At 33.8% G+C, this 25372-nt stretch overlaps 2 protein-coding genes across 2 annotated transcripts in view; both read left to right on the forward strand.

Moving 5' to 3' along the window:
- LOC142353887 (uncharacterized) overlaps positions 1–7605 on the forward strand; it is a 32239-nt gene extending 24634 nt beyond the window's left edge. The window contains exons 2-4 of the mRNA XM_075406116.1: positions 415–602; positions 4438–4614; positions 7286–7605. Coding sequence (XP_075262231.1) covers positions 415–602; positions 4438–4614; positions 7286–7480 — 560 coding nt within the window. The 3' untranslated portion in view covers positions 7481–7605. The remainder of the gene's footprint in view (positions 1–414; positions 603–4437; positions 4615–7285) is intronic.
- A 2889-nt stretch (positions 7606–10494) lies between these two features.
- Positions 10495–25372, forward strand: part of LOC142353885 (uncharacterized) — a 29196-nt gene continuing 14318 nt past the window's right edge. The window contains exons 1-8 of the mRNA XM_075406115.1: positions 10495–10723; positions 14521–14590; positions 14698–14982; positions 15417–15479; positions 15672–15733; positions 20310–20448; positions 20644–20722; positions 23490–23663. Of these exons, the coding sequence (XP_075262230.1) occupies positions 10706–10723; positions 14521–14590; positions 14698–14982; positions 15417–15479; positions 15672–15733; positions 20310–20448; positions 20644–20722; positions 23490–23663 (890 nt within the window). The 5' untranslated portion in view covers positions 10495–10705. The remainder of the gene's footprint in view (positions 10724–14520; positions 14591–14697; positions 14983–15416; positions 15480–15671; positions 15734–20309; positions 20449–20643; positions 20723–23489; positions 23664–25372) is intronic.

Here is a 25372-nt window from a genome sequence, read left to right on the forward strand (position 1 = left end):
GTGTGGTTCACACGGCAATGATTGAGAGTTCAATCCCCTGCCTCCGTGAAGCTGTCTTACTTAACCATAGCTTCAGGTTGACCATTGCCTGACCAATGTTGGCTGCAATGATGGTACCACGTGAAAGTTTCAGACGCAAAAAAGTGGCTGAAGTCACCAAAAAAGAGCAATGCTGCTCATAAAAAGAACAGTCTGAAATGTGGGGAATAATAAGTAAAAGGGCAGCTGAAAACAGGCTACTGTAGGCCTAATGCTGTTCCACTGCGATTACGCAGAAACAACAATTATTATTATTATTAAGTGGGGGTCATAAAAAACACTGGGCGGGGGGGATAGAATAGATCCGCATTCCCTGTCATTTTGACTTGGTTTGTTCCCCGATTTCTGTTCATCTCTGCAATGAAAAGTTTTCAGGTCTGTTCATAATTCTGAGTTTGGTGACGTATGCTGCGACTACAAACAGCATAGCTGAAGGGTGGCCAAGTGTGATTGGAAAAAGCCCAGCCGAGATGCAGTACTCCTACGGGTGGTCTTTCTTCCTCTGCGGGTTCAGTCTACTCTCTAGCGAAGGGGCGGGCGTGTTCGCTTTGTACTATTTCTTGGTCAGCATTTATTAAGTTGAGGAAAAAGTTAACCATTTTGAAAGATCTTGCAACTTTTTGACAGAATCCTGCAATGTGACGCATTGTCTTGCAAAACTTTTTTCAAAGTTTTGCGAAGTTTTTTCTAAACTCCAAACTCTTGCAAACAAATATCTTGCAAGATAATCCCGTTCGCAAGAATATTGAAAAAATTAAAAGATAGCTTTCTGTTCTGGCTTAGGGTGATTAACTTAAAATGCTTATTTACGTTATACATCAACTTGAAATCAAAATTCTAACTATTTTCACACTATTGGGCCACTACTCCGGTGGTCTTGCCTACTTATGAAATTGAAATAATACACAATGCTAGTTTTCACAACATACCCCAATGCAAAGTTGATGAAAACTCAGTTTCACAAAAAAAACAAGTTTTCACACAATGTGACAATTTTTCACGTTTGTTCAACTATAATCGAGTTTGCATTTGTTTTTCTTTCCTTTTCCAAATATGTAAATTAATAATATAACCGAAAGGTTAAAGTTTATATGCCTCCAAAATAATCACGAATATTTATTGAAATACTCAAAATAATACATCAAACTTCTGGTTATTAATTGATGTTGCCCATTAAGCTGTTCGTTCTATTATATAAGAAAATAAGAAACGAATGATCCTAACTGTCTATCTATTGGAAAATCTTCATGGTGACGTTGCAAAAACTCTGTTAATTTTCTTTTGAAAAGAAATTTGTTCTCCGTCGCTCTTACGTTATAGGGTAACTTATTCCATTTTGTATGCTCTTCAAAATCAAAGATCTTTTACTCTGCTTATTATACTTTTGCGCTGCTATTATCAGCTGTTTTGTCCGTTTGTTCTGTTTTAACTGTAGGCGGTTGACACATTTTTTAAATGTTTCTGATACTATCCTCTGATTAAAGTCTGTGTGGAGTTTCAATATACTAAACTTTTGAAATAATTTATTCAGCTGGTAGGACATGCGATTTGAGAAGGATATCACAACAATGATCGAATTTACGACGCATATAACACACTTTTAAGCCCCAACTAATCTCTCGATTTGTACGTTGTATATTTTTTGCTGACAATGTTTGTAAATAAATTTCACTGAATGACAAATGAGAGAGGACTAAAGATTTGAAAACTTGCAACCTTACTTTCAAAGGTATATGGTTTCTTATAGATATAGTGAGCGACTGGTAGCTTTTTAGATGTGCTTCAAAAGTCAATTTTGAGTCAAGGTGTATTCCTGGATAAGGACAACTCTCAGCAGATTTTATTAAATTTCCGTTAAAAGTATTTTTTGGTTCTAATTCGTCCCTGGTAAAAAAGTAAAGTAGTTCTATTTTATCAGCATTCAAAGTGAGTTGATTTTCCTTCGAGTAACTGTCCGTCTTCAGTAAAATATTTTCAATTTTTGTTGCAATTGTTTCTCCTGGTTAATATCGACATAAAACACTAGTTTCGTCTGCAAATTGAACAAGCTCAAAGTCAACTTTGAATTTTTCTAAAAAATCGTTAACGTATAAAAGAAAAACTAGGGGTTCTAATGCTGTGCCTTGCGGTACTCCGTGATTAACAAAAATGTGTTCTGAGACCTCAATGCCTATTTTGACGCATTGGGATCTTTCTTCGAGAAAAGATCTCATTAAATTAACTGCGGGCTCAGAGAAGTTGAAGCACTCTGCTTTTTTAAGAAATATTTTATGCGAAATTGAATTGAATGCTTTTGCAAGGTCTAAGAAAATTGCTGCAGTGTTTTGCCCCTATTCATGGTTTTCTATTACTGTCTCAGTGAAAAACAATACTGCATTTGTTGAAGATTTTTTGTTTTGGAATCCAAATTGCTCTTTATTCAATAAATTGTTTTTATTAATGTGATCAATCAATTGGAAAAGGAGAAGCTTCTCAAAAAGTTTAGCAAAAGTTAGTGTGACCGAAATTGGTCGATAGTTGCACACTTGTGTTGTTGATCCTTTTTTGTGAATTGGTGTGACATATGCATGTTTCAGAACAGTTGGAAAGACACTGTTTTGAATACATTCATTAAAAATAAAATGCAGATGAGTACCAAATCGTATTGCGCCGCCTTTAAAGCCCATGCATGGACAAATCCTGGAACCGGTGATTTACTGTTTTCTAAACTATCAATAGTTTTGTAGATTTTTTTAAAAGTCAAAACTCCAAAAATGAATTTTTCAAAACAGTGTTCCAACTTATGGATATTGAGAGGAACGAAATCACCAGAATATTTGCCCATTTCCGCAAAAGATTTATTAAATGCATTGCAGATTGTTTTTTTGTCAGCGGTCATGGCTCCATCTATTTCAATTTCTGACACATCAAAAAACCTTGTTTGTGGTTTCCTAATTTTTATTGATGAAATTCCATTTCTGCTTCGATGTTTCAAATTGCTTAAAAAAATTAACAGAGTATTTGTGATGTGCATCTCGTAGTTCTCGGTCCACTAGGTTACGGCATTTTTTCAACTCGTTGAAAACATCGTAGTTTTGAGAAAATTTGTATTGATTGTACAAATGATGTTTTTCTGCTATTAATTTTTTGAGTTCCTTGGATATCCATGGTTTATCACTTTTTTTGTTTTGTTTTATTGAAGAATCACAGATCTGTATAGGTGCATGTTGATCAAATATACATTGAAAAATTTCATTAAATTTTGTAAACATTTCATCACAATTTTCCTATTGATACATAGGTCGCCAGTCCGCAAAAGCCAAGTTCCTGTTGAATTTCTCCCCCAAAAAAAATTTCATGTTCCTTTTAAAGAAATCGCTCCTCATTATCATTTCTAACTTACGTATCTTCGTTCTTCCCTATCCTTTCTAAATTACTCTGATAAAATATGATATTGTGGTCAACCTCAATGGGCGGCAAACAAACTTTCCATTCTACAATTTCATTTTTTGTCATGAAGCAGTGATCGATAAGGGATTGATTAGTTTTGCTGATGCGAGTGGGAGTGTCCACATTTGTTGGGTTAAGTGCCAGACAAGATGTAAAGTTATCAAGTATTTCTTTCTCTTTTTTATTCAATTGGTCAATGTTGTAGTCGCCAAATAGAAAAAGATTGTCTGTTAAGGAATATGCATTTGTGTTAAACATTTGAGAGTGAAAATAGTTGTAGAAAATTTTTGTACAAGTTGGTGTAATATTACGTCACGGGCGAATTGTTTTTCTTCATAAAAATGTCAGGCGCTAATTTGGCGGATATTATATACATCAACATGCGCGAGTGATACTTGCTCTTGATAGATAGAAAAGCCAGCATTTTTGCAACCGGGCTCAAACACAACTCAAGGCAGAGCGTTTTTTGTATTTCTGAACTTTGTATTTAATTAAGGACTCATTTACTTTGAATGTATATTGTGGTCGCACAAAATGCTAGATTAAGTTTTAATCTGTAAAAACAAAAAATTTGATCTTTTCCGTTTGTGCCGTCCCCCACCCCCCCCCCCCAGCTTAATGGCGCATATTGCATATTTGCAACCCCCAGACGCACGTGCAATTTTTGGGTCTTTCCCATTATAGCCACCCCCCCCCCCCAATGAAATTATAGCCCCCCCCCCCCCCCCATGAAATTATAGCCCCCATTATGGTTTTTAATTACCATGATGGGAGGCTATAGGTTATCTGACCACTAAGCTGGGGGGAGGGCTATAATGGGAAAGACCGCAATTTTTTTACATAATGATGTACAATGTAATCGCACGTCATCTGTAACTGATGGGTGCATAATTTACGGGGGGGGGGGGGGGCAGAAAAGGAATAGATCCAAAAAGTTTATTTATTTGTTCGAGTTTTTTTCTAATGCAGGCGGCGTCTTCCCACATCTACAAGACGTCACTGACTACCGATTTCAAACAAGTATGCTCCCCCTCCTCGCCCATGCACGGGATACTGCGAAATGCTACGGGGGGCACTTCCAACATCACTGGTGGGGGGTCCTCTGGGCCAACAACTGCAGCTGTGAACGGAGGCGCTTACACAATGATACGTAACAGGGATAACACGCAAATCATACATTCCTAAATAACCTCTTTTCCCCCCAATGGAAATTTTATGTTAAGCTGTTTAAGATCAGATATTTAAAAATCAGACGCCAGTTAAGTTTCATGGTTCGGTACCCGGGTCGAGTTTTGCGGTGAATTTTCGTAAGAAATGCGGTGAAAAAAAAATAATTTTTACCGCGTATTTCTTACATCTTTTTGCGGTGAATGCGGTGAATCGCGGTGAATTATTTATTTTCACCGCGTTCCCAGTGTTCTTACAAAATAGAATCCCACCCACACGGGTTCGACCTCTGACCTCCTGCATGCCTTCCACTGCTGACTCCACTGCGCCAACTTTCTCTAACTTCATTGAAATTTCTTGTGAATTTAAATCAGATTGAGTAAACTTTGTAAGAAATGCGGTGAATTTTTGTAAGAAATGCGGTGAAATGTGGTGAATTATTTTTTTTCATCGCATTCACCGCTTTCACCGCATTTCTTACATTATTTTGCCACAAAAGTTGATGCGGTGAATTTTTGTAAGAAATGCGGTGCATTTTGCGGTAAATTTTTGTAAGAAATGCGGTGAATTATATATTTTCACCGCATTCACCGCAATCACCGAATTTCTTACAAATATTCACCACATTCACCGCATTTCTTACAAAAAATTACCCTAAAACCTCGACACGGGTAATTTATTTATACAACAATTTATATCTAGTTTTAAGTCTTAATCGAAGGTTTTTTAGGTCTATTAACGTTTGAAGCTGGCATATAAGACTTGATTTTAATTGTTCGTCTGTTCATAGACACAACAGGACAGTCATATTAATGTCTTTGTTTTATGTGTAAGGTTGAGCATGTGAATGAAGATGGCTCAGTCTATAAGCTGATTTTGAGAATTGTCTTAAAATTGTCTTAACAGATAACCAGAAACAAAACATTTTGTTGGACAATTTTTTAATGATAAAAAGCAAACACCTATTAGAAAAAATTATTAGCTACTGAAAAATTAATAGCTCGTGTTACAAGACTAAAAATTAATGTCAAAATTGATGACTGTAGTCTAATTATGCATGAAGAGAACAATCAAATTACGACGCAAAAAGGGTTTGTAGGATTATGCTAATTTTGTGCGAATTTCTCTTTTGCATTAGATTATAGTTACACTACAAGATACAGAAAAATCTGCGCTAGAGTTTTTAGATTAGTGAATATAACAAATGTTCTCTTAATTTTTAAACTTCAAAACGACAGTCCGTGATGAGACAAAGAGAATTGTGTTTGGCAAAAAAAACATAGAATGGGGAGTAACAATCGGTATCAGTAAGAGAGTTCACTAGGGTAGGGTTTTATGAATTCAGTGATGAGTTCAGAAAAATAAAGCTATACGAGAAAAAACTCTGGCCAAGAAAAAGATTGCTACCATTACTGCAACCGCAAAACAGTTTTTCTACTACATAAAAAACTACTAGCGTATGCTATGCAGAATAGAGTTGATGTTTGGTTTGCTAAATGACATTCTAAATAAATGTAGTTTTTAGCTCTTCAATAACGAATTAGGTTTTTAGCTCTTCAATAACGAATTAGTTTTTTTGTTTTCCCAAGTCAAAACTCTGACTTTGGCATTTTTGTGAGAAAAGTGTTCTTTCTTTTTTTCCTTAAGTTTTATTGTTGTGCAGGATTTACATTCATAAGACTGCCAACCAGCTTCAGTTCATCAGTTTTTGAAATAAAATGTGAGCTAAGAAGGAACTCAGAATCTTTCGTCTGCTTGGGACACAAGCAATAATCAATGATTTAAACGCTATGACAATTCCACTGCAAGCAATCAAGCTCGTATACACTAACAAAAAATTCAGGTGAACTGAAATCAACACAGTTAAGGTAAACTAATTTTAAGGTAATGTTAAAGTATATGTTAACGTTAATTTATTCGAATAGTTGAGGTGACTTCATTCGTTCAGAAATAGCAAACTTGACTAAAGTAAGATTATTTTAACTCGACCGTTAAAGTAAAATGTTAAGGTAATTTTAAGTTAGTTAGGATGAAGTTACTGTTTTTAATAAGGTAATGAGGCATTATTTTTTCAGGTAAAGTAGAGGTAAAGTCATTTTAGGGTCAGTTAGGGAAAGAGAGATTTACATTAACAATTAAAGTGAGTTAAGTTATTTTTTAAGGTAAAATTACCCTGACTTTATTCATTGTGTATAGTAGTATACTTTTTAATGATTGTGTCGTTGGAAAAACAGAGCTTTTAGTAATCTCAACGTTTTTTGATAATCTCAAATTTTGCTCGGCAATTGACAATCAACTATTGAGAAAGGAGATATCGATAGAAACGCGTAACTAATACACTGACGCAGTTAGTAAATTCGTTTTCAGATTTGTTCAACAAATTTTCAAAAATGTGACAATCATTTATTAAGTCCTCAACGCGAAATCTGAGCGAGCACAATAAGGCTATACAGCCTCTCCGCAAAGAGAGATTTTCTTTTTCAACAATCAATTTAACTTTAGATAAGGGAGAAGCTCCCTTAGTTGGGAGTCATTTTTCATTAAACCAAGTACATTTGTATAAAAAAAAACACTTTTATCACGACTGAACATGTTTATATGATATACCTCTACAAAGCGAAAAAGGGGGAAAAGAGTGCGTATTTTTAACACAAACAGAACCGATTCTGAAGGTCAATCTATCTCTGCTGCGACTTCGACTGCTAACTTCCTGAGCAGCAGTGAGGACACAACCGATAACTTGTTTACATCCAGAAACAACAACAACAACAGTAAACCATTCCCACCCCCAGCTGTTACCTTCTATCCCTTCTTCATCCCAAATGGGGAGAACGTGAACAAATAGAGACAAAGACGGAAGTTGTAACAAAAATTGTGGAGAATTTTAAATTAAAATTAAAATTGACCGTTTAAAGTTTGTAGCTATTTGTAAATGTACTCTTATACATTCTGACTCGTTTCTTTTGACAAGTTCTTGATTTGGAAACTAAACTGAAAACACTGAAAATTTAAATGTAGACGTCGAAAAAGAATTTTCTGAATTATTATTTGAAAGATAGCGAGCCGCTCCATTGACAATTGTAAAAAAGATTTTTTCTAATAACTATACAGAAGTTACAGAAAAGCAGAAATTAGCTGATTTATTTAATCAATGAAACGAGGCAAATTCTAATTTTTTTCTATAACAACAAAGATATCAGCGAGCTCGTTTAGAAGTTACAAAATTTGTCTTCCAAAATCTGAAAATCATTCTGGCTAAAATTATAGACGATGAGTGGACGAAATTCAGCCAGACCCTAAACTTTAAATGTACTTTTGGATATGAATATGTTCCGGTTTTTACTTCCCCTGTTTAACATTGAAAAAGGAGGGTCGGTAATATGCGTTCCCACATATAGTTACAACCCTTTTTTTGTCAAAAAATGTATCTGTTAATTTATCTGAGATGTTCCCGAAAACTGATATCTTGGTAACTATTTGATATATTATGGAGCTTAGATTAATTATAGTCATATTCTACAGGTACTTAAGATAGTTGGTCGAATTTGAAACTTCATTAAGTGGCCAGTATCCAAAAACAGCAAACTTCAATAAATTTTTTGTTTTGTGGAAACTAAACCATTTCGAGCTTGTACTTAGCCTACAACTCTTTTGCCCGAAATGTATTTGTAATTAATTCAGAAGAAAATTAGACTTGTTCTTGTCAAGTGCTGTGGGTAAATTCGAGACCACTAATTGTCTTCTTAATCCACAATTGATATACGATAATTGCGAGGGAAAATGCTGAAATCAAGTCAACCATTGAATTATAATCACATGTATATGAATGAAAACAAGAAGCGAGTTAGCATTTTTTTAATTACTTGTTTATCAAAAATTGTGCTCTAGTGTGGTGGCGACTCAAAATTTTCTCACATATTTAAAAACAGGAAACAAAATTAATTTTTTTGCCTTGAAAATAAAAAGGCATAAGTGATTGAAAAGTCGTAATATCTAATATACTTCGAATGTATATAAATGATAGCAGCGTATATGAAAAAAATTTTAAAAACATTTTGTTATTCTATGTTAACGCTAATAATGCGACGAAAAAAAACTGTATGAAAAGGTCTTTTAGAGTGCCAAAAAATATAAAAACTACTAGAAAGCCCTGAAGCAGAAAAATTGTCAAATCTCTCTGATAATCGCAAATTTTTTGTTAAAACAGTATGAGCTCCATGTTCTCTTTTTTGGTGAGCCTATTCGTTTTCTTTTGAAGTTGGATAAAATTAAGGAAATCAGAAGTTTTAGATTAATAAAAACGAATTACTCTATCAATTTTCTTTTTTCTTCCGCTTCAGCTTTTATGAACTCAATTGAATGCGGTATTTACTAAATCTGTGTTTTTCAATTTTTGCCCACATTCTGGATTAATTTTGTACAAAACCTAGTTACAAACTATAGTCATCTTTAGTTAGAAAGCGTAATTTGAACTCAGTTGGATGCGATATTTTACAAAATGTCTGTTTTTTGCTATTTAATCACATTCTGAAACAATTTTCTATCACACCTAGTCACTATACTTCTAGGAACTTTTTGTTCATAAATTATCTTTTTTCAGTTAGAAAGCGTATTTTGATAAACGTGTGATTTTGAAAATTTCAAAATGAGTGAATGATAAAATATGAATCTTTCTTCATCAATTTTTTTCCACGAATTAACTATTCCAATTCGCCGCAAATAGTAATCAGTAGGCCAAAATAATCATTTCAACAAAAAATGGCCGAACTCACAAAATCTCTAACCGTCTCCACCTTATCTTGGAGTTTTTTTGAAACATCCCTTATGTAGGTCGATTATTATTTATTGTTTACATAATAATCAGTTTCGATGTTTGTCATCAGTTGACCAAATCCTGTCCGAGGAAAAAAAATAGTGCAATCTGAAAAAAAGTTTTGTTAGGATTTAAAGCTACTGCCTTTTACTAGATTTTAAACACTAGCAACTATGTTTTGACTTATCTGAGAAGTTACCTAATTCTAATTTCCTGGTAACTAATTTATATATTATGGAACTTATAGGAGATTATTTATAGTCAAATTCTACAGGTATTTAAAATATATGATCGAATTTAAATTTTCATTAAGTGGCCATTATCCAAAACAGCAAACTTCAATAGGTTTTGCGTTTCGTGGAAACAGAACTATTGTGAGCTTGTACTTACCCTACAACTCTTTTGCCCGAATCGTATTTGCAATTAACGCAGAACAAAATTAGACTTGCTCTTGTCAAGTGCTGTGGGTAAACTCGAAACTAATAATTGTCTTCTTAATCCACAATTGATATACGATAATTGCGAGGGGCGTTTCTGAAAATAACCACTGTGTAGGTTTTCTTTCTTTTCGGTGGTTATATACTGTATCCGTGGTTAGATCTGTGTACTTTTACGTAAAAAGAAACTTGAAACTTTTGCAAACTTTTATTATTCCAAAATTATCATTATTTCAAAGTTAAAATTGTGATTAATTTGACTACATGCCCTCTTTGACATGATCTCTGACACTATGTAATTCTAGTGTTTTTCCTTAAATTATATTTGCCGCGGATTTGGCGGTTTTTTTTCTTGAAAATCACAATGGTCAAATATAAATCATAGTCGTGTATTAAAACATCAGATTCTTTGCCGAGCAAAAATTTCACTTTACCTCTCCGAAAATTCATAACTTTGTCACCGATATAATTTATTATCTGTCATTCACATTAGACTGATGTTTTAAAGAAAACTAATGATTAAAATTTCCCAGAGCACTTCTTACCAAAGTCACCAGAAAAGCACGCCTGAGATATAGTACCGCATTTTGTACATTTTGTTGTTCAAATTTTTAAGCAAAGCTACTACTACTACTGCGTTTTAACGAAGAAAATAACCACGCGCTGCTAGTTATTGCTAGTTATAACTAAACGTTTTGAAACGTTTTAGATACAATACTGCTCTTTTATGCATAGAAGCCAGAAAAGAATTAGACTTCATTTTTTATATTGTTTGAGTGGAGAAAAACAGTGATTTATTCTTATTTTAAGCTGGACTGAAATGAAAGTTTCCGACCAGGTGAGTAAGTTGACCTTTTAGTTCTTATGGTTAAACCATGGATAACATTTTTACATCGTCAAGGTTTAGTTTGCTGACCCAGATTCAATCAGTAAAATCTCACCTTAAAATTTAAACCCAAATAAGGTCTGGAAAAACATTATGGTTGGGTATTTACAACTGGGTGAAGTTTTAAGCTACATAATTTATGAGGTTAAATTTGAATTCACATAAAATATCCCTTAGTGGTTCGTTATGGAACCGATTCTTCACGCAATTATAGAGATTTTCCGCAGAACGAAAATGACAGTGTTGCTGCGTTCAATTTTAAAATGACAGTGTTGCTGTTCAATTTTCATTTTTATGAAAAAAAAACAACCAATATAGGCTTGAACCTACAGGTGCAAAACCTTCAAACTTAAAATGTTTTTTAACCAGCAAAAGAAAAGTTCATTGAAAAGTAAAACTTTGACCATTCAATTGAGTTTGAATTGAATGTTACCAGAAATCGCAGACTGAATTATAAAAACAGCTATTTCCATATTTTTAATATCACTTTTCATAGCAACAGAAACCAATTTTATTCGAAAAAAAAGATTGATAGATTTTTCACAAAAATAACAACAAAAAGAGGTTCAGTCCGACAATTATTGGTTTTAGAAAACATCGAAAAAATTTTGCAAACAAAATAATAATCCAGTAACTGGGGAAAAAATTGATGACACGAAAACTGAAAATCTGCCCAATTTTTATTGCAAAATCTGTGCCTGGAAATTTTCTCGAAAACCGTTCAATCTGTTTTGGTCTTATTAAACGATTTTGGAAAACCAGATAGAACAAAAGTTTCATTTAGCAAAGAAGACACATCAATATTTCCAAGTTCATATTTCACTGCAACGATTGCCATTAATTCACTTGAAATGAAAGCACAATAGGCAAGCCAAAAAAGAAAAACGAAATATACATTTTTCCTCGAACTTATTTTTTTCAAACCAATCAATATATGGCGCATATTTTTGTCTGCTCCGGTCTAAACTGGCTTGAAATCCGAAAAGAAGTAACAGATTTCATTTAACTTCCAAACATCCCGGTTCGAGACCGGTTAGTTAACATGTAAGAATTTTCAAGTTTCTTGTAAAAGATGGTTAACTTGTAAGAACTTGCAATTCGAATGTCTAATTTTTAAGAACTTACAAGTCGAATGCTAATTTTGTAAAAATTTGCAAGTCGAATGGCTAACTTGTAAGTTTTTTGCAAGTTCGTTCCGGTTGAGCATGACCCTTATTGGTTAATTTAAATTAACACTCAGTCATTAACCGTAGAAATCGCGGGAGAGTTAGTTGCTCAATTTGAATAATATAATACAATGCAACCTAAGTTGTTAAAATGTTTACTTCTCAAAATTTCCAATCAAGAGGTCCTTTTGAAATTCAAATAATGAACAGTAAATCTCAGTTGGTTTCTTTCTAACGTTTCTAAAATTTTATACCCTTTTTGATTGACTTTGATTGAAAATAAAATATTTTCGTGACCCTTGATTTTTTTTGCCAATTTTCATTTTATAATTTCAATTCATACTTTTCCAGATTCTAAACTTTGTAGCAGAGTCATTCAGAGACCAGCAATTCATACAATTCTCTGTGAAATAACTCCCCATTTCTCTTCTTTATTTTCGAAAACTTCTATGGGGAAAATATAATATCAATCTTCTGAAAAAAAGGTTTGATTGCTCAATAGCATAGTTTTGAAGCATCTGTTTGTAACCTTATATTGCAACGTTTTATTGTTTTTTGCTACAACATAGGCAGAAATTTTATCTGGTAACAACTTTTATACAAAGAACTTATGTAAGAAACTATGTAAGTCAAATGTTTAACTTTGTAAGAACCCTGCGAGTTGAATGGTTAACTTTCAAGGAACCTTTTAAGACGAACTGTTAACTTGTAATAGCCTTGTAAGTCAAATGATTAAATTGTAAGAACATGTAAGTCGAATGTTTAACTTGCAAGAACTTGCAAGTTTTGGAGCAAAACTTGCAAGGCGATACATCGCCTTGTTAGTTTCTGCCAAAAACTTGCAAGTTCCTACAAGTTAAACATTGGGCCTCGACCCGGCATATTAAATATACAAAAGGTTAATCAATTCAACCAAAGCTGATATTCAGTACCTGGAGAGTAATGTTTTTATGCCTTTGCTGACTAATGTGTAATGTGATTTCAAATATTAAAGCATGATTTGGAAAAAAAATATTGGAAATTACAACAAAAACTATCAGTGCATCCAAACAAATGATTTGCTTGTCCTCAACAAATCGATTTTTTTGAAACGCTTTTAGGTCTTGGAAATTACTTTCGGGAAACCGTAAACTTGTTTTCGAGATATTTATCTAGGCACTTTTAGAATAATTCTCGCTTTGTCTATTGCGTTTCTATTTCGTTAAATGGTCGAAAAAATCATATACCGGAATAGGTATAGCTCTTTCCAATTTTATATTTCACACATTTGTTTGTCAAAATACATTTGAAATTAAGCACAATAGGCAAACAAAAAATAAAAGGGAAAATATATTTTCCTCGCACTATTTTTTTTACATCAATAGTATACAGATGAATAATCATAGCACATCTTTTTTGCTCGGATCTAAACTGACTCAGAAAGCCGAAAAAGACATATTCAGATTTAATTCCATTGGTCTTTAAAACTACCATGTGGATTTTATCCAGGCACCTTCAGAATCAGTTTTTTATTTTTGACCGCTCAAACTTTTCATCATAAGTATTCTTCAGTATCCATTCAGATAAGAGTATCAAGGCAATTTTTAGGTTGTCTGCCGGGGGAAAATAATTATAATTGTTTTATATTTATATTTATAAATAATAATTATTTTTATTATATTTATTATTTTTATTTTTATAATTGTTTACCTAAGCAATCAATTGTTTACAATAGTACAAAGTCCTAATGTGGTACTCTTGCTCCGACACCATCTGCTTCTTTTAAGCACTATGTACTACACCATTTTCCCGGACCTAACGCCCAGCCAATATCAGTACTGGGCACTTCCAAGTCTTATACCAGTACTGATTCATAGCTATGATTTGTCAGTCTAAATGCAAGTCTTGGCCAAGACGTGTAAGTCTAAATGCAAGTGTTGGCCAAGACTTGAAAAACGTCAAAAAAAATTCAAAGAACAAACATCAAAAATAGCCGAAAAACGTCAAAAATAGCCGAGAAAATGTCAAAACTAGCCAGAATAAACGTCAAAAATAGCCGAACCATTTTAAAAATAGCAAAAAAACGTCAAAGTTAGCTAGAAGAACTTAGCCAATTGACTAAGTTCTCAAAATTTAGTATGTGTTTGCGTTCCTTCACCAATTTTTTTTTGTTTATCCAGACTTCATCTCTCCATCAGAATTTTATGCTGACCCTGTTGAATTTCTTATACAGTTAAACTAGGCTTATGCTATGAACTACTAATTTTTTAATTAAAAAATTGGAGTTTGCAATGTCGGGAGATGGAGAAAATAAAGTTGATCTACGAAAAGGTTAATAGACTCTGCTTGAAGTCACCGAGAACTCCTGGCTTTTATCGTGAACCGTTAAATGATTCGAGATATTCAGAATTGCAAAATCACTTAATGTGCAGAATCACATAACCTTGTTTAAATCACAAAGTTTGCGCATTCTAATGCGACGAAAGTTCGTGGAAGCCAACTTCTGGCTAAGTCTTCTGGTTTTCTGACTTCTTGCGCTGCAGATTTTTGACATTTTGAATTGAGTGTTTTAATTTGTCTTGAAAATTAAAGCATCTATTTCAGGTTATAGAGACTCTGACTGGAGAAAAAACGTCGAGTGTGAAATTGCTCGAAATCTGCAACGCCGAATTGTGTAAGTTCTTTCAATTACAAATTGTATCTGTTTTCGTCAACCGGAAAGTTTTCGTCAACAAGCTAAAATCTAAGATGACTATAATTTTAGCTTGTAATTTATTTCAGTGTTTATCGAGAACCTACACAAATGCACAGACCTTACAATACTTAACCTCCGTGGCAACTTCATCAAAGAAGTCGAAAACATCTACAGTCTCAAGAATCTCTGGAATCTAGATCTGGCCCACAATGAGTTGACATCTGTAACTGGACTGTCGCGATTCGTGGCTCTTGGATCTCTCAATTTGAGTTTCAACAACTTAACGTGGAAAGCTTTGAATGATGTTAAACATATGCATATATGTAGCTTGCAGCTTCAAGGAAACGTCGAGATTGAAAAAGATAAAAACTGTAAGAATTTATTGTTTTTTTTTTTTGTTTTTTTTTGGCCCCCGGCCGTTTACACGATTTTCACAGCTAAAATTTAAGAATTTCTGTCAATGCGTTGAATGCGCGGAGAAGCGTTTACTGTATTTAACAATTTTTGTTATAATTAGTAAAAAAAATGGAAAATGGAAAAAATAAAAAAAATCATTTATAAAAACAAAATTTACTGCATCCACTGCAATAGAAAATAGAATTGAAAATATTCACATCAACTCATGACATTTTTAAATATATTCTGAGAATGATTCGCTCAGTATCAGCTAATTAACATCTCACTCTACCAACATTTTAGATTTTAATTATTATTATGATCTTTTCCCGAAAAAATGTGCCCGAATTATTCCGCTAGACCTAATAAAGTGGTTGCAACTAACGTGTTACAAGACATTTTGCTACAGATCGTACTCATGTGGTGGACTCTTTGCCCAATGTATGGTCATTGGATGGGAAATTTATTTCAGGTAAGAGGACTTAAAACCAACCCAAGCTGAAAAAAATCTGATTTTTTCTGACTTTAATAATACAAATAGAAATAAAAACCTCTTAATACACCTTTGGATAGATGCCATATACTTACTATAGCTCGACCAAGGAACAATTCTTGACAAAAAATACAACACAATCGAAAACGTTTTTCAACTTTTCTTTTTTAGCAATTGAGAGGCTGGACGTGGCCAACTTCATGACCCAGTCTGAGTTATCCAAACATCCCATTGTAAGTTCTAAATTTGAGCATCAAGCTTGAACTTTGAAAGACGTTCTAAACTTTCTGAGGTGGTTTCATTGATGTCTGTCTCTATAACACAATAGTTTTCACAGCTGGCTTGCCAATTTTGCCGTTCTCTTAATGCTCAGAGAACAATTTTCTACGAAATAGAAAGAAAAACGGAATTTACGTAAAACAAAGATCCGGTTCTTCATAGCTGATGGTACGAAAATTTAGTTATCAATTGCAGTATTTAACTGTCCAATTCATTCTTCCCTTTTTTTGATGTAAGAACTAATTCCTTGAATATCTGAGCTACCATGCAGACAATATAATTTGATATATCCGTCGGTGTGGATTTTTATTGTAACTCTTAGCTGACCTTTTTCATCACAGCTCGCGAGTGCCGACTCTCATAGCGCATTTTTAATGATAAAGTCAGTGGCTGGAAGTACTCAACAGTAATACTAGAGAGATAATGCTAATATATAATTACCAGAAAAATTTCTCATGCAATGTAAGCACAAATGAAAGGAATTAGCATGAATGTGTCACAAATAGATCACAAGAAGAAAAGCCGAAACTTTTTAAATTTTTTGTTACGGAGGTCTCAGCAGGCGCAGCTAAAACAGACCACTAATGGATTCGAACCAGCAATCTCTTACTTGCTTACCATTGCATTAGCTGTTTTCAATCTCTTGAACTTCACTTTTTCCTATGACCCTTTCTTTTGATCTCTCTTTTTCCTCAAAAATTTTCAAATGTAGGCTGATAAATATTCTTAATAATAATTTCTGGTCGATATAAGTTTGGCTTGTCTCGGACAAATTTAGCATTAAAATATTTTCCCTAGCCTTCTGACAATATTTAAAATTTGATCAGCAAAAAAATAAGAATCTTGAGAAAATCTTACGGTAAATATATATAACATGAGTTCCTTAGTTATTTTGGAATTTTTGTAAAGCATTTGCTTCCATTTTTTTCTAATATCAGAAGTTTTGATTTTGTTTCTCAATAGAAATAGATCAAAATGCCATCAGATATTAACGACAGCAAAAAAAATATATCAGAGCATTGAAGTGATTGCTGGAAGTTTTTTGAAAAATTTTGCGCGCTACTTTCTGTCAGAACTTATCAAAAAACTTGTCATGTAGAAATTTTGTTTGTTTTATTTGATTTTGAAAATTTCCATTCCATTTAGGACTTTCCGGATTTCAAAATGAACTTATCGTTAATTAAGAACACTTTGAGCAATAATAATTTTTTTTGAAAGAAACATACGACTTGATTTGTTGATTTTATTTTCTATTTTAGGCAACTCAATGACAAAAAAATATGGTTAAACATATGTTTAGTAAATATTATTCTCTCTTAAAAAGTTCTAATTAGATGAACTAAGCAATTACGAAAACACTTTTTGCATCCGAGGCTCAATTTTTGCCGATCGATATATTCATCGTAGAGAGTTGAGACTGGTATCATTAGAAAGCTCGTCCAGTGTAGAATATGGAATTTAAAAGATTTTTTTAATTTTCGTTTTCTACAGGGAGTTATCGAGGTTTAAACTTCTGAGAAAAGTAGAGTGAATTCACGTTGTTTTATTCACATTTTCCAAAATTTTTGTCTAATTTTTCGTCAATTTTGCTAAAATTTGATGAAATTTTTAAAAATGGTGTCGTTAATTTTATTTTTAAGGACAAACAAGCCTTATTGATTACTCTGATTTAATTTTTTTGGTCAAAAACTCAGGATAAGTATTTCAAAATTCAGCCTTTTTCATCAAAAACAGCACGATATAAGCTACTTTAGTCCACTTTGATAAAATTTGCCGGCATTACACCCCCAAACAACACTAATTCAATCTTTGTAGACTCAGAAGGGGGCTATTCTTACTTCAACTCCCGCTGAGAGTGCTCTGTAATTAAAACTTTGCCGTTTTTTGCTAGCTTTACTCGTTTATTATCAAAAATGAAGAATTTTTTTTGAGTTTTCAACTAACAAATTATCTATATCCACAATATTCAAAAAATCAATAGTTCCTAACGGACAATAGGCATTAGCAGGGCTAGTTTTGGGCCAATCTTGGACTGTTACGATCCAAAAAGAATTCAGATTGCAATCAATCGGTCTTTTTTTTTGAAAAAAGAACTTTTTATAATAAAGAACAGAACATATCAAATGAAAGCTCAGGAGTGATAGATCCAATTGGCTTCCTAAGCAGCCCCAAGATAATAAATTTAAATTTTTACTTGAAAGTTTATGATCGTTTCGACTTTTAAAAATAATTGATTTTTAAATAAATAATGGCTTAATGAACTTTTCCTCCATTTTTTTTTCTTAATTTGGTCAATTTGCAGCTTAGTGTACGCAAAGAAAGAATGCTTCTTCATTCTTCTGATTTGAAATTTAGTCTTGATTGCGTTTTTAAGCCTGAAGTTTTTGTTTTCTGGCTTTGATACTACTTGAATTCAGATTTTTGTTTTAATTTTGCCAGTTTTTCACGTTTTCTAGTCACATTATCACATTACTGACAATTCTCACATCATATTATTAGCGTTCAAAATGAAACACGATTGGATATTTTAAAATCCTTTAAGATGAACATCATCGTTTCAACGGCCTCGGCACTTCATTCTTCAAGAAATTAATTGAATTTTTTAATTTTCTCTTCAACTGTCATTTTTACGTCATTTCAGTTGTATGAAATTTCCTGCATAGTGATAGTTTTCACTGGTTTTTTATGGAAGAAAAAACGAGCTGATATTCTGATATTAGTAGATGGCTGATGGCTTTCATGACTTTGAAAACAATCGTTTTCCAAAAGTAAAAATAAAAAACTTTTTGACTTCGCAAGTTTGTTCTATTTATATCTCTTTTTGGTACCTAATCTCGTTAATTACAGGTCAAATATGACATTATGGGTGTCAAGGGGAGGTGTCAAAAGGGATTGATGTCCCAAAATCTGTTTTTTTTAAGAATGCGTTTTGACCAAAATCTGTTGTCCCAAAATTTTTTTTTTTTTGAAGAATGCGTTTCGACCTTACTGACTTAGACGCCCGTTTTTCACAAAAACGTAAATGAATTTGATTTTTCTCATGTTTGACGTTCTTTTTGTAGACGCAAGAATTATTCTGAATAATTGCAGGTCTCAAAGGATTCCATTGGATGAATAAACGACCCTATTTAAAAATTTTTGTAATAAATGTTTTTCATGACTTTGGATATAATTTTCTTTCGAAAGAAAAATCAAAATTTTTACATACTTTTGCCCTTTTCTCTTTTTTGTCTACTTGTTACCTAGTCTCACTAATGAATGGCCAAATACTACCTTATGATTGTTTGAAGAAGGCGCAAACGAATAAATTTTGAGGGCCGAAATATGGCTTCACGGTTTTGACAGCGTTTTCTGGCAAGTTTCAACTGAATTTTTGTTTGTTGTTTTCTTGTTGTTCTTTTTTTAGCCGATTATAGAAATGAATAAGGACAGGTCCTAATGCCCTTCTATAGAAGCATTGGTTATCGCAAACTTTTGGGATATTTTATTTGATTTCCAATGGTTTTAATTACTTTGAAGTTAATTGTTTTAAAAAAAATAAGCGAATTTTTTTTAACTTTACTCTTTTTGTTCTTTTTTGTCTAATTGTTACCAAACTTTTTTATGGACTGGTCCATATCTTTTCTGGTGATTTATAATTCATTTTGTTTAGTTTTAGGTTCATCTGAAAATATGTTGACTTTGTTATTAAATTTTGTTTTTTAAAAGGGACAAAAAGTTTTTGATGTTATTAATGTTTGTTGTTGTTGTTGTTGTTGTTTGATTTTGCTGTTGGTCTTGAATCGCTTTCTTAATATTGGCATATCACAGCAATTTAATGCTTCAATTTTTACTCCACTGAGTTATTTGCTTCGGAGGCTATCTTATCGTTCATACACAATTTTTTGAAAAATACTTGGGCTTTTTTGGGATTCCCAAAAAATGATGTTTGGGTTTTCTATCTGTTCCTCATTTGCTAGAAAATTATGCCAAAATTGTGGCTGGGCGGGGTCGGAACCTTATGTGCCATTGCACATTGCTGAGCCGCCTTGTTAGTATTAAAATCAAGGCTAAAAGTTTAAAAGCTGAAAAAGCAAAATGTTGAGAAAGCTCATTTGGAGCACAAAATGCGAAAAGCATTCTGTTTGTTCTAAAATTTGACCATCATATATCAAGTTTTTGACTTTATGGCCGACTTCTGAGCACACATTAGCAATAGTTCTGGTCTGTGGCGGCTCACCAATCAGTGGTTGGGTTAGGAAACCTCATTTTGGGAGAAAAAATACCACTCCGATGATTTCCGTTTGCCCCCCCCCCTCTCAGTACCTTATGCACACCCCAGTTACAGAGCACGTGCCATTTCACGATAAATCTTTATACAAAAACATGGCACGTGCGTCTGGGGGATGCAACTAATTTGCACCCACTAAGCTAGAGGAAAGTGGGCACAAACGGAAAACATCCTAAAACTCTCACTGGAACCGAGGAGACCAGACATTCAAGCAGAAGTTATATTTTAGCGTGATGGTTGATAATCTGATTTGTTTTCAGAGAAGCAAGCTAGCGAAGCACGAGCGTTTCCAACCTTCTTACAAGAAAGACATTCTGACTTATGGTGTGTTTGGGTCAAAGGCAGAAGAACTATTTATGAATTTCCCAACTAGAGATAATTCTCTCGTCATCAACTCGGGTATAATTTTTCGCATGTCAACTTTTTCATTTGAATTAAATGCCAAAAAAAATCATTTTATTTTCATTTTTCTTTTAAAATTTCCATTCTTTTTTTAATGTGGAAATCTTCAGTCTCTTTTAGTTTCTGATTGTTGAAAACCAGGACTTTGGAAACATTTTTGAACAAAAGCACATCAATGAAATTCTGTTTCAGAAATGGACCGAAAGAAGTTATGTTACTTGGCGTACAATTTACAAGAAGAAATTGAAATCGAAAAGCACTATGCCTTTGAGTTAGTACACAAATTTAAATTCAACTCTATCAATTAGCGAATAGATACGGCGGAATATGCATGCAAGGCGGAGCTTATTTTCTGCAGCTCATTTTAACAAACGAATTTCACAACAAAATCATTGGCGCCATTTTAAAGATCTTGAAATGCAGCTTAAAATAAGACAAGTTTTGTTTTCTCCTTAGTTCCTCTCCGTTAGTGTCAATCCAGTTATTTGACTCAGATTTTATATTTATTTTTAAAATAATAATAATTATTATTATTATCATTATTTTTTTATCAGTCAAAAAGTATTTCCACAATTACCTTTACAACTAAAATCACATTTTTGACTGTGGGAGAGCACTACTTAGCCGATGGCCCCTTCTCAAGTGTCTCATTCAGTTTATCTGGATGAAAATAATTCAGAATGGAAAAAAAAGAGGAAGGACTGTTTGTCTAGGTACCATTAAACCTGGCAAAAAAACAAAACTCTGGGTAGGAACACCTTTGAGCTGTAATATTAAAAATCATTCAACATTCCGACTATGTCCCAAAAATATAATTAATAGAAATTGATGGCAGAAATTCGTTGTTTCTGCGGTAAACATGTTTTTAATCTTTTCGATTATTTCATCATCGTAGCCAAGAAGCAACCTTAAGACCCGCCTTATCCTAACTATAATTGAGGAACCGTGAAACAGATTTTTACATAGATTTATCTTGTTTTTAATCAACCGCTTGTTTTTAAGGCAGTTTTGCATTGAAAAACTCTTTGAACTTTATGTAAAACTGCATTGTCTCCTTATGATTTTTAGTGTTTGCTTCTAGGCATGTAACTACCTCATAGACATGTAACTCTGATGGCAAATAGGATCCTATGTTTTACTCTTTCCTCGTAAGTGCTTTCAAAATTTCGGACGAAAAAACAGCCGCACAATACGTTTGACAACTTTGTCTATCTCCCTAAATGTTGCGATTGTTGTTGACCTATATACCAATACTATATATTGTACTTTTGGTTGTATGTATGTCGTAACTGCTTTTATCAACTAGGATTCTCTTAAAACTTATCTCAGTCAATAAAAAACAGAGCAATTCGACGAAAAATTTATGACACCATACTTTGAGAAACGTAGTTCATTGTCGATCGTGATACCCAGGTATTAGAAACTTTGTTTTCCGTCAATTTTATTGTTTATTTTTATGTGTATCATTAAATTTATCTAAAGCTTTGTCGTGATCTTCGTCAATTTTCGATGCGCAACTTCTAATATTTACAACAGTGTCGTCGGCGTAAAAAACTACATAGGATTTTTCCTGCGACAAGCTCAAGTCAATCATGTAGATAATAACAAACAAATGTTCAAGAATTGAACCCCGTGGAACGCCTAGCTCAAATCTTTAATCTTCAGTTTGGACTTTTTCATCTCCTATTAACTTATATTGCCCTCGTACAGACAAATATTATTTGAAAATGTTGTATTTTCGGCCGCGAAGACCATATCTTTATCACTTGTGCAGTAAGATGTTGTGATCGACAGCATCGAACGCTTTCTTTCGGTCTAGACAGGTGCGATTTGTTTTGTCATTGTTTTTGTGGATATTTGATCTTATTTCCCTTATTAAAGTTGCCATGACATCAACTGTGTACTTCCTGTTCCTGACGCCAACCTGTAAACCTGAGAGAATCTCAAAAACGTTTAGGTAGTTGTGAATTCGTTCAAAGAAATTCAGTTCAACAGCTTTCTCTCTAAATGGTGGCAAAGAAATTGGCTTGAAAATTGATGGGCCATTTTTTTTTCATTTCCGGAGAACGGTATGAATTTTGCATTTTTCATATTCTCTGGGTATTGACCAGTTTCTATGCATCTGTTAAACAATAGCTGTAAAGGAGCTGTTACACAGTCAGAAATTTTTTAATGAAAAAGCATTTCAAGTAATAGGTAAACAGGTAATCAAGGCTTAATTTGTTTTTACTGTTGTTTATAGAGTATTTTATTTCATTTCAGATATTGATTTTTAAAACCTACTTTGACTTTGGTTTTCTATTGTAACAGAACTTTTTGTTAAGAATTCTGCATTTAAATTTTTCCCAATGTTTGAGAAGAACTCGTTAAATTCTTCTATTTTATTTTGTGATCAAAAAATTTTGAATGACTCTGAATTGCCGGCTAAAGAACTATAAAGCTGGAAAAAAATCTTTTTTTGACTGATTCGGTATTAAGTGAGCTTTGAGGAAAAACGTTTTTTAGATCGGATGAGTTATTTAAAATTCTTACAAGTTTTTGAACAATTTCGTTGATATGTGGCTATCCAGTTGCATCTGCCAGTTTTTTGCACTGTCACTACATTTTTAAGCTCGCTGTCAATCTATTTTTTTCTCTTTTTCGTGTACGATATTTTCAAGGAGTTGATTGTTTAATAATTCTGTAAGAATTTCGTGCAATTTTTCGAAGGTGTTGTCTATCGGTAAGAGTTCTATGCTTCTTCTGTTGACCTCAAATTGATATGTGAGATCCTTCTCGAGTCTTTTTGTTGTAATAGAATTATTATAGGTTATTCCAATTGCAGCTTTTCAGGGCTTTAAGATACTATAAATGACAGAAGTAGCCGCCAAATCAAGGAAAGCATGGGTTTTGAGGCAATGCTTTCTGGGGTGGAAAAATTGTTGGGCTTAGATGTCGGAAAAAACCGATATTTTTATAATATGGGAGATGAATAAATTGAGGTGAGATGAAGTAGACCCGTAATTATTATGTAAACACTTCCTTGTTTTTGTTTGCAGTGTGATGGAGTGTGAATTTGCGGACAAGTTCATGGAAGATCTGTTAAATGTTCGTTCAGTGGAAGTTGAGAGAAGTAACATGCTTTTGATTCTGATTCTGGCGTCTTTAGAGTTCACTCTTCCTCTACATCTGGTTCAGGAGATGCTTCAAACTGCACAGCTGGACTTCCTTGGGTTAATATTGTTGGATCTTCTCCGTTTGTGCCCCCCCCCCCCCCCCCAGTTACAGAACATGCGCCATTACATAGTAAATCACTATGTAAAAAATGGCACGTTCGTCTGGGGTGCAAATAATATGCACCCACTAAGCTATGAGGGGGGGGGGGCACACACGAAAAATATCCTTATAAACAATGCTCGGGCGCCGCTCGCTGTTTTCATTTAGTCTCCGTAAAAACGAACAAGAAAATGGGATCGTTTCCGTTTATAACCCCCCCCCCCAGCTTAGTGGGTGCATATTATTTGAACCACATGCTGCATTTCAACATAATGATTTACTATGCAATGGCACGTGCTCTGTATCTGGGGGGCGCATAATGTACTGGGGGCACAAACGTAAAAGATCCATATTGTTAAAAAAATTGATGTTTGATTCTCTCCCATCATAGCCCATCACAACCCCCCCTCCCTTGGGATTTTTGTAGGATGCTTCCACTTTATTCTGGAAGCTAACATGGAAAAGAACCTACGCGATCAAGTTACACTGTTCAAATTCTGTTAAATTTTGTCAAGCCTTGATTATTTTTTCGGCATAAACGATTAAACTCAAGACTCCTGGTTTGGCACATTCTTTGTTGATTAAAAATATTTGACAGTTAAACCTCGATTAGATGCCCAGATTAACAGCGCTTTAGATCACATTTCTTCTTTAGGTACTTTAAAAGGAATTGAACAAATTTTGATCTCGCCTCGCATTCGGCGAGATTAGAGGCTTAGAATCGTTACACCCTGGAGGTAAACTGTTGAAATGCATCCCGAAAAAATATTTCCAAGACAAGATGATGGTTCTATATTTGTGAGTTTTGATTTTCGATACTTCATCTCCTCGTATCCAAGTGCTCCTGAGCTCAGCATGTCGGTTTCTTGCTCAATTTGTGTTTGTGAGAGAAACTAATTGCAATCGGCAATTTTTGCATCATGATAAGACATTTTTAAATTATTTAGTCATATTTACTTCATCAAATTTTTCATATGAATCAATGTTTTAATTCAGAGAATCTGAGTTGGGTCCAATCCTAGTTGATTAAAAAATACAGCGCTTTTGGTGGTATTTCTTCTCTAGCTGCTAAGAGAAGTCAAAATTTCCTAGTCAAAATTTCCTAAAAGTCAAATCCTAGAATTGAATTGCTAGTCAAAATTGATGATCTCGTCTTCTTTGGGCGAGATTTGGTTAGTCGTGTAGGATCTTTTCCGTTTGCGCCACCTCCCCCTCACCGGGGCACAAACGGAAAAGATCCAAAAAAAAGATCGACCGAATAAGGAAAATGAATGTCTTTTCATCTCCGGGCCGAGGAATTTGGCCAAAATTATGTAAGATCAGCGGCAACTAGCGTTGACAAGGGGGCACACACGAAAAATATCCTTATAAACAATGCTCGGGGGCCGCTCGCTGTTTTCATTTAGTCTCCGCAAAAACGAACAAGAAAATGGGATCGTTTCCGTTTATAACCCCCCCCCCCCCAGCTTAGTGGGTGCATATTATTTGATCCACATGCTGCATTTCATCATAATGATTTACTATGCAATGGCACGTGCTCTGTATCTGGGGGGGCGCATAATTTACTGGGGGCACAAACGTAAAAGATCCATATTGTTAAAAAAATTGATATTTGATTCTCTCCCATCATAGCCCATCACAACCCCCCTCCCTTGGGATTTTTGTA

This window comes from Convolutriloba macropyga, chromosome 15 (assembly GCF_964194025.1).
Source record: "Convolutriloba macropyga chromosome 15, txConMacr16.3, whole genome shotgun sequence".
NCBI lineage: Eukaryota > Metazoa > Xenacoelomorpha > Acoela > Convolutidae > Convolutriloba > Convolutriloba macropyga.